Source organism: Micropterus salmoides, unplaced genomic scaffold, assembly GCF_014851395.1.
Source record: "Micropterus salmoides isolate LMB-PRFRI ecotype aquatic unplaced genomic scaffold, ASM1485139v1 Ms_hic_scaffold_10, whole genome shotgun sequence".
In the NCBI taxonomy this organism is placed as follows: Eukaryota; Metazoa; Chordata; class Actinopteri; order Centrarchiformes; family Centrarchidae; genus Micropterus; species Micropterus salmoides.
Window position 1 is genome coordinate 11,724,796 of NW_024040041.1, and position 18,507 is coordinate 11,743,302.

The following is an 18,507-nucleotide window of genomic DNA, read 5'->3' on the forward strand; positions in this document are numbered from 1 at the left end:
CTTGTGATGAGTCACTGTGCATATTTGAATGGCAGTGTGTTCCTTGTGAAAAGCAGAGAATTTTGTGTAGTGTTTTGAAAAAAGTGTGTTTTAGAACTGCAATTTGAGTGTAAAGCAGGAATTGTGCTTGTAGTTTAGCAGAATTGGTTCAGGGGGTTGGTGAATGAGTTACATGTTGTGGTCATTGCGTCTCAAGTACCAGAATTTGTGTGTAAACAATTGAGAAAAACTGTAAAGCATTTTGGGTTAGTGTGCACACCGTATTGTTTCCACCTATAGGTCTATGACAATAGCAGGTAACTGATATGTGTCTACAGTAACATGCAGTGTAAGTGGGTCTCTCAGAGTGTTTACCTGTGTGGTGGACACTTGACACCTTGCAGAGAGGTCAAACCTGTTACCACCACTCCTGTGTTTGTAATTAAAAGTGTGTTCTGGTGAGAGCAATGATGGGGGGACAGTTGCTTGCGCAGCTGAGGATGATGCAGGCAATAACTGTGGGCCTATGTGTGTGTGTGTGTGTGTGTGTTTGTGTGATGTTATGTGCAATGATGCGATGTTGAAATGATCCAAAAGTGGGCAGCAGGCTGACACACAGGTGAATAAAAGAGACACCTGGTGCAAGAATATCCAGTTTAATTATGCTATTCTGCAGAACACCACTTTGCCCATAAAAATCCAGGATTTGGTTTTAAATTCTTTTATGAAATTATGAGGTATGATCCTTCAGAAAAGAGAAAAACTGTGATCCGGTGACATTTTATGGACAGTTATTAGTCTAAGGATATAATAAATATCAATAAAAATATACAAACATGTAGAGTGTTATGACCCTGTGGTCATATTTTGTTGTTTGTTTATCTCTCCTGGCACTGTCAGCTGTTCTCCTCCATTAGAGTGTGTGTGTGAGTGTATGCAGGTACTGGAGAACAGGTGGACACACTGGATTGGTCCGGTTGAGCTGATTGGCACCTCCTGATTGGGCACCTGGATGACAGCAGCCATCTTAAGCCCTACTGACAGGAACTCTGCCCCTCTCTCTGCCATTCCCAACCTGCCTGAGGACTGTGTGTTATGTTTGTGTTTTATTGTACATAGTGAACGGTTGTGACTATATTCAACTTAGATTGTAAGTAGTATCGTAGTCCTTCTGATTGTCTTATGACAACCTGGTTTTGTTGGCTTTGCCATTTTTGTTGCTATGAAGCAATTTCCTTTGTAGCTATATTGTGTCAGCTACTAGCAGTGAGTAGGAGTGAGAAGCCCTTTTTTTTGTTTGCACTGTTTTCTCCTGTTTTTGGACTTAGAAGCCTAGTTTTAGAGCTTTGTCTTTTCTTTACCTTTTGGTTTTGGGTTTAGGAAAGATTTAGGTTTTCTTAGTGTTTTGGTTGTTGTTTTGGGCACTGCTCATCTCTGATGTATAATAAAAACTGCTAAATTGTATTTGTTGTGTGCTGGCCTTGTTTGGGAATGGGAAGAGTGGGAGGCCACACATTTATGTTACATCCAGGACACCCCTAGACCTTGGGATGTAACAAGAGGGTAGACATACTAATGGGCAAGGAATCCATTGAGAAAGCATATAAGAGAATTCATTGTGGATTAAGTGTTATAATGTGGCATCATCAGCTCACCATACAGATTCCATCCATTCCTCTCCTGCCTGCACAGCACGTTATGTGTGTGTGTGTGTGTGTTTCTCAGTGTATGCATACGTTATGCAATAACTCAATGTGAATGAGTGTGTGCACTCGGCATGTGTGAGATCAAATTGTGGTTCAACGAGAATTTTTGTCTATGGTAACCGGCTATTCTTGCACAGCAACGCGAGGCCCTTCAAAAGAATCCTAATAGCTTTACTGCCTGCTGTCTCACACAAGAACATGCGTACAAGGAGCGGTTAAGTAGTATCAAGGTAAATGATGTAAGCTTTGGCGAAATGTGTTTTTTTTTTGTTGCTCTCTGCCTGGAGCATGTCATAGACCTCTATAACAAGCACCCTTAGTGATCAAACTTTAAACTTAGTATGCCGTACACTAACTCCGTGATTCAAACCACAACATGGTGTAACTAACATGCCCACACAGATATCGCCCCAATTTAATGACCATTACCAACAGTTTCAGTCAGAAACAAAAAACTGATATGCTACCTGGAGAACACTATAGTAGGCCAACAAGGCAAAAAAATACAAAATCTTATATTTCTTCTTTTTGGTAGGCCTATTTATCAAAATGTCAAAGCAAACCATTTTTTTTTTAATTACAGTTTGACTTTAATCAGCATATAAGGGCATTCCTCCATGCTTAATGTCACGTCAGAGGGTCACCAAGCGCTCCCTCTGAATGTTCAATGTGCAAACATCGCCCCAGCTCATATGTAGTCTGTGCACAGCACTAATCAGCTCTGTGCCTAAAATGTGATTACTTGTAAATGCAACCTCACATTTAGTTCAGATGTAAAGATTTGAAACTTGTCAAACTGTTTACATCAGCCTGGGTGGATGGAGTCGTGCTCATTCCAGCAGCGATGGCAGTCCTGTGCTGTGGCCACCTGGAAAATGCAAAGAACTATGTGCCACATAACAAGCCTTCACAATGCCCTCTTCATTACCTCGTGCCTGTTTTGACTAACTGTCTCCTTATGACCCCACAAAACAATCCCATCCTGTCACAATGGTAACATTGGCCCACAGGGCACAGGGGAGAAACATCCAGATATCCTGAGGTCATAACGTGAACTCGATAATTGTTGAGGTTTTGGTTAAGTGTTGATTTTTCAGATATATGTTATTTGCATATGGCTAGTCTTGATGGGAGAGTTGTTTGTAGACTCAGCCCCAAAGCTGAAATGCCTTGAGAGATGGGTGCGACATTGTATAAACACAGGCCTTTCACACATTCAGCTGTAAATTAATAAAAATCAAAAAACGGTTATGCTGTAACACTGGAGACAGTAAAACAAGGAAATTATTCAGCTGGAGTAAAGTAGCTGGTTGAGTCTTCTGACACTAACAATCTAGCCTAAAAGAACACTTCTATTTTGAGAAATATACTTATTTGCTTTTTGTCCGAGAGTTAGATGAAAAAATTGATGCCACTCTCCTGTCTGCCTTTTAATAGGAACCAGCAGCCGTCAGCTGGTTAGCTTAGCATAAAGACTGCAAACTGGGACCCAGCTCATATTTACCAAAAAGACATGAGAGTGCTATCAATTTACTCATCTAACTCTCGGGAAGAAAGTAAAAACACAAACAAAAAAATTCAAACTAAACAAAAAATACAAAACAATTCAAAGAGGTAAAATGATGGGACAGAAAGCACAAGAAAGTCTGTAAGCACTCTGGAGCTGTCAGGCACTCTGCCCAAATATGCTCTTGTGTGTAAGAATGACAGCGGAAAATGCTGCAAAAGAAATTAAGTGCAACAGCTGACTGGGCTTGCTGGTGAGAGGGCAGAACAGGGGGATGAAAGCAGAGAAAATCCTATTTTTCCCTAGTAAATTGATGGATTTTTTTTGTTGTAGGTATAAAAGCAAACCGTGTGTAATCAAAGAAGTGATGTTTTTTATGTTTTTTAATTACAATATGATAGCCAGCCAAGAAAAAAGTGCTATCTACAGAAATCCAAACTGCATCTTCAGAAAATCGACCAGTCACTACTGCCCACCCTGTTCTGGGAGGTGTGGTGCAGAAACACCACAACAATAAAAAAAGGAGTATTCCCAGGAGTATTCCCAGATGAATAAGAATGCCATAAAAATGCAAACAGAGGAGTCAAGGGTTATTCAAACACAGGAACATGACTTGCCTACTCCAACAGTTGGACCTGTAATATCCACCCCCCTCCTTCCCCTCCTCTTTTCAGTATTATTTCCATTCTTCATGGCTTCCTCTTCTTGACTTTTCATCCCCTTTTATCTTTTTAATTTCCTTTTGTCTGACCCCTGCTTTCCTCTGTTTTCTTTTCTCCTTTTCAGTCTGTCTGCCATGTGAGGAAACACCAACTTTTAAACTTCCCCTCTCACTCATATGTTTTTTCCCCGCCAGCCCTAAACTCTTGTCACCAGCAGTCCTCTCGTGTGTCACTGCTCCACACACGCGCGCGCATATTAAATCTAAAACCACACCCAACCCCAGCTCTCGAGGCCCTCCCACGCGCGCTCACGCAGAGAACGTGCGCTTTCATCTTTTTTTGGGACTACCAGTAACATCTCCAGCTGCCGTTTTGACACGTCTGGAGGCTCTTTTACAATACTTTTTGAATTAATTAGCCCCTAATTTCCCACTTTCACGTGCGCACCACAGTCACATCTGGAACTCCACTCAGCCTGGTTTCACTCGGTCCAAACTCGGTGAGTAAATGTAGTATTTTAGTTTGCATATTGTTTGAATGCTGCTCGGAACTTTCTGTATGGTATTCATGTCCCATTCAAATCCACCGCGGCTGCGACATGTCTCTTTTATATACCAATAACACTATTATATTGATTAAGCGTCTATGTGGTGACTTTTTAGTCCTTAATCCTTATTTAGCCTACTGCTATGGCTATCTTAAAATATTCCTAAAATAATTCGGACTCTGTCTGGATTCGTGTAGAACCTCTTTAAATATTAGGCTGTGTTGATTTTGTTCGATAATAGTGTATAGGCCTATAGTAATTGTCACAGAGAAGGACTTAAGGAGCCCTTGCTGTCTTGTTTTCCCCTGTGGGCATTTTAGACAGATCGTAACTCAACTGAACTGCTCAGTGATTCCGAAGTTTCAGAGCTGGAAATGAAATGAAAGGGGCGTTGTCAGCCACTAATGTGCGCGTGAGTGTGATAAAAGTATCTGTCTGTGTAGCAAATGAATGTTTAGTGCGTTGCGAGGGAAGACAAACTGTTCAATAGACACAGGAAATGTGCGCTTGTGTCTCATAGGGACCTTTCACTGAACTTAACGTACAATCTGTAAGCCTGCCGACATGGGAACACCTCTCGCCTATGCATTGCATGCTGCAGTTCTTTCTTTTCCTGAAGTTACCTGGTGTTTGTATTTCTGTTAGTTTTGGAGTGCTTTTACTATATGTGACTATGTTATTGAACTGAAGAAAATGGGATCATGATTTAAAATCTGTTGTGGTCCCCTGCAAGTATATTTGCACTATAACGCTGCATACCGTTGCCCCTGTCTTGCATTGTTGAGTTGCATTTGATTTTTTACGAGGCAGTTAATTAGTGTTGCATTCTCCCTTCATGTGTGGACGCCCTCTTGTGGTTGAAAACAACAATAAAATTGTCCAGGTTTTTTTCTCCGAGGTTAGACGACATTTTTCAGACTGGGTTGCAGAAATGGGGACTCATCCTCATCATGCAATGTTATGCATGGTGTCCGACAGAGAATGCAGTCTGTGGAAAGGCTTGCCATTTTGATAATGGTCTGAAGATTTAAATGTCATATGAAATGGGAAGGATACAGTTAAACTGTTGCACACAATGCGTGACAATGGGCAGATATAGATGAAAAAAGAAAGGAAGGGAGAAATTTAAGTTCAAGTTTCTCTAGGCTAACCTGTGCTTACCATGAAAGTGTAATCCACTCCCAACACTGATTTCACACATGTTCTTGTTACGCTGGTGGTCTAGATCTGAAATAAAAAAAACCATATCCTTTTTATAGAATGAATAGAAAGCCAGTCTTAATAATACTGCATACCATCATCTCTGCTCTCCCAACTTTTAAGTCCCTCAATCATCAAACATACAAATGTGTGAAATAATGTGATAATGGCAACCGCAAAGACAACTGAATGAATAGATGGACGGACGATTGAACAACCAAATGAATGAATGGTTTAAACTTCAAAGAAGTCTTGTGGCTGAAGTGGCCAACTTGTCCTCAAGCAGAAGTAATTTTTATATCTTAAGTAGCATACTTCCGAGTCCAAGTGTTTGGACAGTGCTGCACCTTTTGTGCTTTACCTCCTTGCTCTCACTGTTTTGGACGTGATGTGACCATAGCCTGTATATAAAGGGATGTGACACATGGACTGAAGGTTTTAAAGGCAGAGTGGCAGCGTTAATTTGAAAGTAATATCAGTCACTTACACCCTGGCTGATGCAGTAGGAGGAGAGAGGTGTGTGAAATTGTATAGGAGGAGGATTAGTGGGGGGGGGGCAAGGTGACGTTTTAAAAGGCGGTGACAGATGACAACTATCAGGGAAGTGTGGAGTGACTGACCGTAGAAAAGAAAAAAGGAAGAGAATGGGGGGATGAGTGGAGGTCTTCTTTTTTATCTCTCCTTCAGGTGTTCCCCAACTTGTGCCATGTGGGAGTCATTACTCAGCACTGTCCCTTAGGAATGTGTGTGAAAATGTATCCACATACACACACAACTTAAAGCCATGTTAATGTGCAACATGAAAGAATTCCTGTGTCAGAGGGAAGTCTTTAAACCCAGCAGGAAAACTGTGCATGGTAGTGTCTGTGTGTGTGTCTGTCAATTTTTTAGGTTCCTGGTTTCTGAAGGAGGCAAGTAGTGCACACACACACACACACACACACACACACACACCGCACACCTTTGCAACAATGTAGGCTTCATTGTGAAGAATATGTCGCCTGTGTTCTCCATTCTCTCGTGGTAGCTATTTAACAAAACTCCGCATATCTCAAATATTTTATTTTAATGATCTAGGAAATGTCAAGCTATTAGGCCTGTGTTGCCTGTAATAAACCTGTCTCATGACCGTTACGGACAATTCTGTTTAACGACAGTGTCAATTTGGGCTGTGAATGCATCATTTGTATACACTTTAATATACATAATCCAACTTCCACGTTCAATTTCAATTTAAAATCTGCTCCAACCTTTTTGGATGATATTTCAAGATAGTACAAACCTAATTTTTGATTTTCACCTCAATTGAACACTGAACTGAAGATAAATCCTTGATAACAACAGCTGGAACCTCATCAAGACAAAGCCAGAGTTAGCCTGAGCCTCCCTCCCAGCATGAGATGATTTAACTTCACAGACAACAAAACTATCATGTGTGTGGGATACACTGGTTTTGTTTAGAAATTTCGTCAAAAAAAGGCTGCATTTCTTATCTGCATTTGAAGGAGACAAATGAAAAGGGACCAACCATGTTTGTAAAATATTTGGTCTAGGATTGTGGACTGTAGTGGATCCAGCCCCTGAATTGGGACACAGCAAACATGGCTTATCCTCTGGGGACACCCTCAGGTCAAACACTTTTCTGGCTTTCTGACCAGCAAATGTCCCTCCGCATCTTTCATCCAGTTTTGCTTTTTGCTTCCAATGCAGCTAGCTTCTTTCAGAGTATAAACAACTAGTTCTTGTCAGTAAAAAGGACTCGTTACAGTATGTAAATCTGAGATGTTAAGGATTATAGCTGTTGTACAGGGCAATCTGGTTATGATTATAATTCTATACTTGCCCCACGGCCACATAGATGACTTCTCAAACATCCTAAAACCAACCTGTGTGTACATTTCTGCCTGTGTGCGTCTACAGTTTTTGGTGTGCTCTTCCTAAACAAAGCTTTTGTTTGTTTGGTCACTGGCGTTGCTCCAGGTAAGATGTGCCTTTTGTGTTGTCTCTAAAAATAAGCCTTAGCTTGGATATTATTGTTGTGTAGACAGACACACACACACACACACACACACACACACACACACACACACACACACACACACACACACACACACACACACACTACAAGGTAGATACTATAAGGTCATGCATAGGGTGAACAAAAAGCAAAAATGAGCATGAAGGTTCATGCTTGGCCTTGGACTTTATTCAGTCTTAAATCAGAGTGCACTTGCTAGCCTATTTCTAGAGCTTTCAGCTTGAATCACATTTGCAAAGTCAGAAGAGTGCTGAGTGCTTGAACTCAAACTAAAAAAGAATTATGTACTCATTACTCAAAAATGGAATAGACATTTTGTTTGTTGTTTTGACAGCAAATATAAAACGAGTTGTCCATTAAAAGTGTTGCATTAGTTTAAAGTGGTGCTATGAATTTATTATAAGGTTCATGCAAAACAAAATGAGACTTTCGAGACGAAGTGTCCCCTGGTAGTGAAACCCAACTAGTATTCCAGAGTGAGGGTTTGGAGGAGGAAATGTTGCATACTGGGAATCAACATGTGCGACCTCATAAGGGGCCAGAGGACTCCACTTGAAGACTTCTTGCCTTTCTCTTCCTCAATCAGTTTTTCCATTGCCAAAGACAGAAAGAGAGAGATACAGAGAAAGAGAGAGTGGGACAGTGAGAGAGACGGGGGAGTGAGATTCAGAGGCCCAGTTAAGTCTGTGGCTTTGTGTTTTATGAAAAGAGTAAAAAAAGGACATTAAAAGTCAGCATTTTCCACCAGGCAAGGGAATCTGTCGACACACACACACACACACACACACACACACACACACACACACACACACACACACACACACACACACACACACACACACACACACACACACACACTTGCACAGTACCCCAGCCTCCTATTATAAGGCTGAGTGGAGAAGAGGAATGGCAGCGTTTGTTCCTGTGTGTCAGCGTGTGTGTGTGTTTGTGTGTGTCAGGCGAGGTGGATGGAGTCTGACAGCATCTAGGGTATCTTTATTTTTTGTATCCTTTCAAGAAATGTCAAACATAAAGGAAAACCGTGGCATTAAGTGCGAAACAAAACATAGTTTGCTTACAGTTAAGTGACATTACAGATGCTGTAACGCTGCAGTTGTGGATTAAAAAAAAACACTGCTTCAAGTTTGGTCTCTTTCCTTTATATTACTAAAGAAAAAACATTCCTTGGTAATTTGTGTGTCATGTTGTGAGTCGGTTTCATGAACCTAAAGCCCCTGAAACCAGACATAAACCAGAATCAGAATAAGCTTTTTTGCTAAAGTAGGTTTACACACAAGTAGAAAATATAAAGAAACATAAAGCAAGTACTGCAAAATCATAAATATAACATTGACAATAAGATAAGAAAAAATATATAATATATATAAAAGTTATAAAGAATAAGTATAATGACAATGTGAATGTGCAGAATTTGACATGATTGACACAGCACAGCTGAGGGATACACCCGTCAGTGTGATCATAAATCTATTATGATAGATAAGGCATGAAGAGCTGTGAAATATTAGTGTTATGTATACCAGACTAGTATTGCTAATGTATACAGCATGCATGTGTATACGTGCTGTGTGTGTCTGCAGCTGTTGCCCGGTGTCAGAGGTGAGTACCAGTGCTTTCACACGTTACTATCAGCACTGAGTAAAACCCTCTGCAAGGCAACACCGTTCCCAAGGATCCCTGGGGAATACAGGGCTCCACATTTAGGATAATGTGTGTGTGTGTGTGTGTGTGCGGGTTTGTTGAAAGGGTGTGTCTGTGGAGTGACAGCGAAAGGTTTTCAGTAGTAGTAGAGTGATATTTTGTTTATTACTCCCCAGAGTTATTTTTTATTATATTGTTTGCTCTATAAAATCAAAGTAATGGACAAAGGAATGCATTATCCATGATAAGTAATGGCAATTATAAATCAGCAAAATTTTAGTTTTTTATGAGCTCACTATAGTTGGGACAATCAAAGTAATAACTTTTAAAATACAAACACACACAAATGGGGCATGTATACATTTAATTTAAACAAGCGGTACATACTGTGCCTGCTTTGTCTGTCATCACCAGGCTTTTATGTCTGTAGTCTATACAATTAAATTAACTTTAATCATCTAAACTGTGTGAGTGAGTCTCTCATTTATTTGTGAGTTTCTTGGCAGGCTAGATATTTGCGGTTTTGTGTAGCCTACATGTGAGTTCATCAAAGTGTGTGTGTGTGTGTGTGTGTGTGTTTACGCTCATGTTTTTGTTTTTCTCTTTTCCCTCCATTTCTCTCCAATGGGGTTCCCTTCTTTTTCTCTCTGTCTCCTCCCTTGCTCCTCCTCACTTCTCTTCACGAGAAAGCAGCTGCAGAAGGAATTAGATCCAGCTCTGTGTGTGTACGTGTGTGTGCGCGTGTGTGCGTGTGTGTGTGTGTGTGTGTGTGTGTGTGTGTGTACATGTCTGGGAGATTATTTGCTGCGCCAAAGAATGTTCCTGCAGGTCAGATTAGACTGAAATACCAAAGACATGCTTTTTACTGGCGATGAATTCAGTTGTTGTTCGCCACCGCGGCCTGCCTGTCTTCCCAGCTCTCTCTGCTTCCTTTGCTCCACTATCATCGTTCCACAAGGTCAAACCTGCAGTCTGACTGGCCACCATAGAGACACAGCTATTATAAAATGTTATAAATGTCCAATTTTCAGGGAAATTTATAGAGCTCTGAAGCTACAAAAGCCAGACCTCTTAAATGTTTACACCAGTCCTAAAAATAAGTTTGTATCTCACATTTCCTGTCACTCACACACCACTCTATATTTGCACACATACTTTACAACAATCTATAACAGTATATGTTGTAAAATGGCCTTTTCATGTCCATCCATCCATCATCAACTGCTTATCCTGTGCACAGGGTCGCGGTGGGCTAGAGCCAATCCCAGCTGACATCGGGCACGTGGACAGGTCGCCAGTCCATCGCAGGCCTTTTCATGTGATTCATACAATGTTGCGTCTTTAATGATGGTGGCCGCTTTCATGCAGATTTCACAGGAAACCCTACAATGTGTTTTAAGTGTCATGTATAAAAAAACATTGTGTACTAAACTGCCATACAAACCATATAGCATAATGTTATCTTTAAAGGCTGGCATTGCTGCACATTATGTTAAGGGCATATTTTTGCCATATCAAATTGGGGCATAAATGTGACTACTTTCAGCTCCACTTGTGCCATACTTTGTCTCTCAAGGTTCAGGTGCAAATGAAGGTGTTTGTTGCCAGGTTATTGTCTTCTTGGGTTTCAGAGCATTATGATCAGGAGCATTTGGCAAGAAAAAGAGTTACTATTTGCATTCCTGTCTAAACCCCATGTCTCATGAATCAAAGTGTACAGCTTACATTTGATGTTTCCCCACCTTGGTTTTACTATTTACCCCCTTGTTCCCCCTTCCCCCAACGCAGACAGGGAGGGCCTATCCTCTGGCACACAGCACAGCCCCATGCTCACACACAAAAACTGTGGCCTGCTTCCTGTCGGTGGGGAGAGGCTGTTTTTACTGTGACTCCATTTTGGCGGAGAGGGCTAATTCCTCTGCTGTCTAGCTGTGTGTGTGTGTGTGTGTGTGTGTGTGTGCGTGCGTGCCTGCACTCACATGTGCTTTTAACATGTTTGTGTCTCTGCTCGCTCAGCTTCTGAACTTTCATGGTGGGAGTTAGGCAGTTACTGAAATCAAACTCACATGTGTATATGTCTGCACATATGTAATTTTATGTACATTATCCCCACAGGGTAGATAGGCTGAGTTTGAGACTCACTGTGTACACTGTACACAGACCATCTCTACTACTGTATGTGAACAAAAACAAAGAAAGTAACACAGAAACAAAAAGAAATACTATAAATTCCAAAAATAGAGTAACATTACTATTTAGTGGTCGACTGATATGGGTTTTTCAACGGCAAATGCAGAAAACAAAGATAAGTGTATCAGTCCATTATTACATGCAGAGTACAATCTAATATACATGCTTGTCTTAGCCTTAGAACATTTATTAATTCATTAAATAGAAAAATACATTGGGTTATGCTGTAGATTTCAGAACGGGGTGTTTAAGGGAGTGTGGGGTACAGTTTGTCAAAAGTGACGTCTTTCAACTGCATTATTCTCTACAGTATAAAAATATATATTTAAACCTAGCCAGTGACAGGTTTTAGATTAGATCTGCTGTAATTTAGGATGATACTGTACATCAGATTTGTGATTGCAGGTATTGGCCAACCGATTAATTGGCCAGTCAATACCATTGTAGTCAATATAGCCCTTGACTCTCAAAAAAGTTCAGAAACAAAAAAGTGCACAAACAAAATCAAGGCTTCAGTAGATGATCATATCTTAAGCGCGCACGCGCACACACACACACACACACACACACACAAACCTGTTACGACTGTCAACAGTGTTGTCAGAAGTCCTACGCTTCTGGACATTTAATGTGTGTTATAATGCTACAAATGACAAGGTCATGCTGAAAAACAAAGGAATAAGCTTGCATTTGACTGTGGTTCATTCATAGTATGTAAACCTCATCAAAACGAATCCCTAAGAACGCTCAGGAATGTATAATGACATATTTGGTTTTTATGGTCATATTTTTCCTGCGGCTGGGTTATGCATCAGTTTTAGCATCTCAGTGCGTTAGAATTCTTGGAACCGTTAGATGAAATCGTGTGCTAATGGTGCTATGCTAATATAGCATGTTATATTCTGGTTTTCCCACACTGAACAGTGCACAGGCTGCCCTTTTGAAGTGTAAACAGCCGCCTCCTCATTTCTGTCCACAAGCTATAGTCAGGATTAAGGCCTCCAATCACTGCAGTTTAAACACCACACTTCCACATACTGTAATCTTGCATTAACAAACACACACAAAGACACTTCATCTCACATCTCACTTAGCATTTTCTTTAATTTGAGGGAAATCTTTGAATCTACAAATATTTCTCTGGCTGTTTCATTAACCCTGCATTTCTCACAGTTGTTTGGAAATGAATTTTTGCAATTGGTTGCAGATGTAATAGTTTCTGTAAATGCAAATGAACCCTATGTGAATTGACATTACACAATTTCGTTATCCTGTGAGTTGTTTTTACATTTGACACAATTCATATTCCGCTCCAGTGTAATAGGTAAGAGCCTCATAGGCAAATCTACAGGCCTTTTCTTTTCTCTCTATTTATGCTTCCCTTGGGCCAGATAATCAGTCGCTTTGGTTGTATATCCTATCATTGTTTTGCGGACAACACTCAACATGTGTTTCAGCAAAACCAGATGACTTCAGCAACCTAGACACTCTCCACGACTGTTTAGCTGCTATATAATGGACCGGATGTCACTAAACTTCCTTCAGCTAAAAAACTGAGCTTCACATCATTGCCCTTGGAAACGCTACTAAAGGCATTTTCCAGTATACTGGCCCACTTGCCCCCATGTCAAACCACACTCTAGGAATTTCGGCCTTATATTTGACCCCTAATTGAGATTTGCAAATCAGGCCAACAAACTGGGTCACTGCTGCTGACACACAGGGGATTCATCTTTCATGTATTTGTGTATGTTATTAAAGTATTTCACATATGTTGCTCCCAACAGATTCCTTTCATGTGAAGGATTTTTATCCACCCCTGACTACCCACCTGCAAACCGGCCTACAGAAGCAAACGTCCACCAAAAGCTTAAACGTACATTCTGCACATTGACAGTCAGCTAGGGAGATAACGCAGACAGCTACTGGATCAGCCTGTGAGATATTTAACTGGCCTGACCAACGGGCAACAACCGGCAGACAAGTTAACCAGACAGAAGGGCAGCCATGTTGATCATCTTAGCCTTCATCATCCTCTTCCATCTGGCTGCAGCCATCCTCCTCTTTGTTGCAACCATTTACAATGTGAGTATGAACCAAGAATGATCTTACATTTGACACAGAGCAGGGCAGTGCGGAACATTTTCATCATTTTCACCATGTCTTTGTCCCTCCTTGATGTAGGCGTGGTGGGTGGTGAAAGCCGGAGACAATGTGATCTACACTGACCTGTGGTACTCCTGTAACACCACCTGCTATCCTGTGGAGAACAGCCATACTGCTGAAGCAGGTCAGACTGTGTGGAACTATTTAGCCTGTGTGTGTGTGCACTGTAACTTTTCCATTTTAGGAATGTAACACCTCCTTTCTTCTCTCTCTCCTCAGCCTATCTGCAGGCCATCCAGGCCACTATGATCCTGGCCACCATTTTATGCTGCGTCAGCTTCTTCGTCTTCATCCTTCAGCTCTTCAGGCTCCAACAGGGAGAGAGATTCATTTTCACTGCTATTATCCAGCTATTGGCCTGTGAGTGACACATTTAACTTTTACAAGCTGTGGCGGCAATGGTGTGGTGGATAAGACACATGCCTTTGGTGTGAGAGCCTCGGGTTCAATTCCCACAGTGACATGTCCACCAATGTGTCCCTGAGCAAGACACTTAACCCCTAGTTTCTCCAAAGGTGTGTGACCTCTGATATAAGTAGCAATTGTAAGTCGTTTTGGACAAAAGTGTCAGCTAAATGAATAAATGTAATGTACCGACTCTCCTGTGTGTGCACATCAGCCAAGGTCATTATAAATGAAGGATAATCCTGTGCAGTTTTCTAGTTATGGCGGGATTTACTTTTAAAAATGCAAGCTTAAAACCTCTAAATGTATAAGTTTAGGATCCGATCTTGATGCAAGTTCCCACCTGAGAGCATACCATGGTTTGGTATGATACTTAACAATTCAATTCAGTCAGCAAATGTATGAGAAAAATATGTGATTCAAGTGCAGTGTTACTAAGTTGTTTTAACACTTGATACACATTTTTTTGAGTCCCAGCCCAGTAGTAAAATCTTTCCTCACAGTAATGGAAAGACAGCAGAGCTTTTACTCTCATCACTAATGGCGTCGTCGACCAGGATTGGCGCAACCTGACAGCCAGAAAACGTTGGCAGAATGTAGAAAGCTTTTCAACAGCTGACAGTCAACCACCAACAAATGCTGTTCCAATATCATGATGCTATTCATTTTTAAATGACAGATTTAAGGTTTAAGGCAATGTGATCTACCTTAGCAATGCACAGTTGGCTATGGGAAAAGGTCTCAATAACTCAGAGATTAAGTCAGCGTTAGCCCACTTTAGCATGTGATATCTGTTTACATCTGCAAAACATTGTAAACTGGGGTAGTATTGAGTTGTGGCATCAGTCACATGAGGCAAATTCAAACTTAAAGAAATTGTTGCACATTTCTTTACTTTCTGGCAGAGAGTTAGATGAGAAGATTGATACCACTCCCATATCTACAGCTAACCAGCTGTAGCCTCATATTTAATGGACAGATGTGAGAGTGGTGTTGATCTTCTTATCTAACTTTCTGCCAGAGAACAAATAATTGTATTCAAACTATTCCTTCAAGTGGCACACACTGGCTGAATATATCAGAATTTGGATGAGATTCCTATATAAACTATCAAGTGTAATCTCAGTTCTCCTTCTCTCTCCTCCTTTCAGCTCTATGTGTGATGATCGCAGCTTCCATCTACACGGCTCAGAATACAAGCTTTCATGTTGCCAGTCTTCGGCAAGGCTCCTACAGCTCGTCCTATATCCTGGCTTGGATCAGCTTCCCCATGACTCTTGTCAGCGGCCTCATGTACCTGGTGCTCAGAAAACGCAAATAGATGTGATGTGCCTGTCGCACAGGCTCACAGATTTTCAAATATTTAAATAGGAACACTTGGACCCAAATGCATAAAGACACAAACTTTTCCTCAACAAACATGCACACACTCTTTCTGACCCTTTTATAAATACCATTGGAGGCAAGTAAATACAGCACAAATCCACAGTAATTTCAAGTCTCAGGTTCAGAACCAGACCATTCACCAATAAAACATTCAACAACACATTTTTGTCCATATTACACACTGAAAACCCCAAAGAGTCACACACCCTTCTCCTTCCTGATGGTACATTGTTCTCGCTGAATGTGGCAAAGATGCACAAGGACGCCATACTATATACTTTTTTCCAGACAAGCGCCTTTAGAAACACTGCTTACAGTTGATTAAATAGACCCACTGTGAGTCTTTGTTTTTCTGTTTTCAAGCACAACAGTGACTAAAATTTGTTTCTGGAATCATTTAAGGTGAGAAATACACCGTAATTCACATTTTATCTGCAATGTGTAGTTTGAAAAATGTAATCTGACTTTGCCTGCTGGATAGATTCATTTACATGAAGTTGACGTCGCACATTAGCCTTGCTGCGTTCATCACCCACTCACTTCTTTGAATATAAAAAGTCCCCTGTGGCTCCTTGATGCGTTTAGTGTGACCATACCTTCACTACCCTCCTTCCACTTCCCCCCCTAGCCATTACACATGACATGAGGAGTGTTCCAACATAATTACTTGTCTCCTCCTCTTTTTTTATTGTCTCCTGCTTCCTATCATCTCCATTCATAGGAACATGTCTGAAACATCTTAATGTGAAGGATAAAAGTTGAAGACAAGTGCAGAGATTTGTTTGTCAGACACAGCCCATGGACTTTCCAAAGGGTCCGTACTTTTATTGTAGGGTAGTATCTATAGTCAACGGATTTTATTGTGTACATATTTGCTGTGTATGTATAGTTAAGACAATTGCCACAAACGTATTTCTAAGACTGATATTATATATAAAAAAGAAGAAAAATTGTAATCTTATTTTAACCATAGCATACAGGACGTGTACTGAAGCAGTAGTTAAGGTATAATATGTAGGATTTTAACCCGTTGTTTGTATTCCTATGTTACTGACTTTTAATGGTGAAAAAGGAACCAATGATGTGCTGTGATATTTGGGATTTAAAATGACAACATAGAGACATGCAAACTTGAAATAAGAATGAACATTTCTTCGTTATTATTATACTTCTTTGTTCACAGCTTCACTGAGAAAAAAAGACAAAAGCTATTTATTGTTTAAAACCACTGTTGTGTATTTTAACATCATGTGAGTAAGGATGTATGTCTTGCCATATTTTCCCTCTGGCTGGGCTACTGTTTTTTTTCGGTCCATTACTGACACATAACTAACACCCCGATGCACAGGTCATGCACTTGTGCTCTGGCACAACAGTTAATTTGTTACTGTATTGTACATGCCACCAATTCCAAGAATTACTAGTATCTACAGCTTTTGTAGAGATAATGTTTTATGCCATAACAGCGCTGTGTAAACTGTTTTTCTTTTCCTCTGTCTTGGTGTTGATTTGGGCGTTAAACAGTTAACGGAGACCAGCTGGATATTAACTTTGTAGCTGCAATGGCTTGAAACATTTCTAGGACATAATTAATTAATGTAAACAAGCAAAATGTGCAGTTCATCTTGGACTCGTTGGCTCCTTCAGAGGTGCACTGGATTTCTTTGTTATAGGAATATGTACATGTCAGGCAACGTTTGGACCACCGAGCCTGGTAACTTACCATCTCACCAATAATGAAGATTCAGGGAAAAGAAACGGAAGTGAAGATTTTGCTCTGCTATCTAAAGATGATACTTGAAAATGATCAAACAACATATTGGAGGCCAAGATTGTGATGTTTGTTGCTCATGTTATTTTTTTTTTGGAAGTTGTCATCTTAAGAGTGTTTCGCTAAATAATAAGCCTCCTGTTTGCATGCAAGTTGTTGTCTTACAGCAAATCCCTTCAACGTATATTGAGATGAAAAGTAGTTTGTTGCAGTACAATAGGCTAGAAATGTTTTTTTTTTGCGAAATACTTTTTATTATAGATCATGTAAAGTTTGGATCTATTTGGTTGAGCTTTGGTAATTTCCAAACAGGTCCGTGGTGTGTTTTATGTCAGTGTAGATGTACCTATGTTAGTCAATGTAGATCTACACAAATAACCACCGGACCATAGTAACAAAAAAATCGTATGAATTATTGAAGGTAAAACTGTATTTATGGGGATTTTTTTTATTTTTACATTTTTGGTAGTTAAAATCTTTCTGATGCTTCATGAAGTATTAATTCCACATTGATTGAGAGTCTTGTGTTGCTTTATAATGGAGACATATTAAAAAGTTAAATGTTTTAACAACTGAAGTTTAACAGTTTCTTTTCCTGCATAGCATTCATCCAAATGTTTGTTTTGGTGCAGGCTTACATGTTGAATGGGATTGTTTCTGCTTGTTATGGGCTCTTTTGCTGTATTATTTTCGGCCAAATAAAATCACAACATGGTGTTTATTTCGACCTCTGTTGCAACATCAGTGGCAGCTTCTGTGTTTTCGTTTAATCACGTCATCAAATTAAATGTTTGTCTGCTATTGACACCCAGTGGACTGATAGAAACTACACAATGTGATAGATTTATAGTTTCAGACTACAGAATACACCGCTACAAATGCCTGTCAAGCACTCCTGAAAAGAAGAAAGTTGTTGCTGCTTGGCGGAACAATACTTTCAACTGATGCAGCTAACAAAGTCTCATCTCCGCTGCAATAATTTATAGGTGCTGATTGTTTTCTTGTTGCCCCACCCATCAAATGTAGAGCTCAATAAATGTATTTTAAATTAAATAAACGTTCTTTGTGTGTGCCAAATCTGTCATTGAGTCAACTACTCATCTATACTTCTGGCATCTCACCCTCTTCCACTAACCCCCATTTTCATGTGGAAAGGATCATTGTTTCACCCTCTTCCAATGCAGTGTGGTAATACTACTTTCCTTAATTTCAGTTTTCAAAATGTAAATTAATCTGAAGGAGAGAGTTGTCTGGCTGATATACAATATACTCTACATAATGAGACTAA

The 18,507-nt window shown here is 40.2% G+C and overlaps 1 protein-coding gene across 1 annotated transcript; it reads left to right on the forward strand.

Annotated features, from left to right (window-relative positions):
- The first annotated feature begins 4,177 nt into the window (after positions 1–4,177).
- emp2 (epithelial membrane protein 2) lies at positions 4,178–18,296 on the forward strand. Its single transcript, XM_038696349.1, has 5 exons — positions 4,178–4,353; positions 13,279–13,576; positions 13,676–13,781; positions 13,877–14,017; positions 15,214–18,296. The coding sequence occupies exons 2-5, from the start codon at positions 13,499–13,501 to the stop codon at positions 15,381–15,383; spliced, it is 495 nt and encodes a 164-aa protein (XP_038552277.1). The 5' UTR covers positions 4,178–4,353; positions 13,279–13,498; the 3' UTR covers positions 15,384–18,296.
- The last annotated feature ends 211 nt before the right edge of the window (positions 18,297–18,507 follow it).

Bases quoted from the DNA above. Each gene is read 5' to 3' on its own strand.
- emp2 (XM_038696349.1), top strand. From the start codon at position 13,499: ATGTTGATCATCTTAGCCTTCATCATCCTCTTCCATCTGGCTGCAGCC. The intron at 13,577-13,675 runs GTGAGTATGAAC...TCCTTGATGTAG, and splicing joins TTGTTGCAACCATTTACAAT to GCGTGGTGGGTGGTGAAAGC. The intron at 14,018-15,213 runs GTGAGTGACACA...TCCTCCTTTCAG, and splicing joins TATTATCCAGCTATTGGCCT to CTCTATGTGTGATGATCGCA.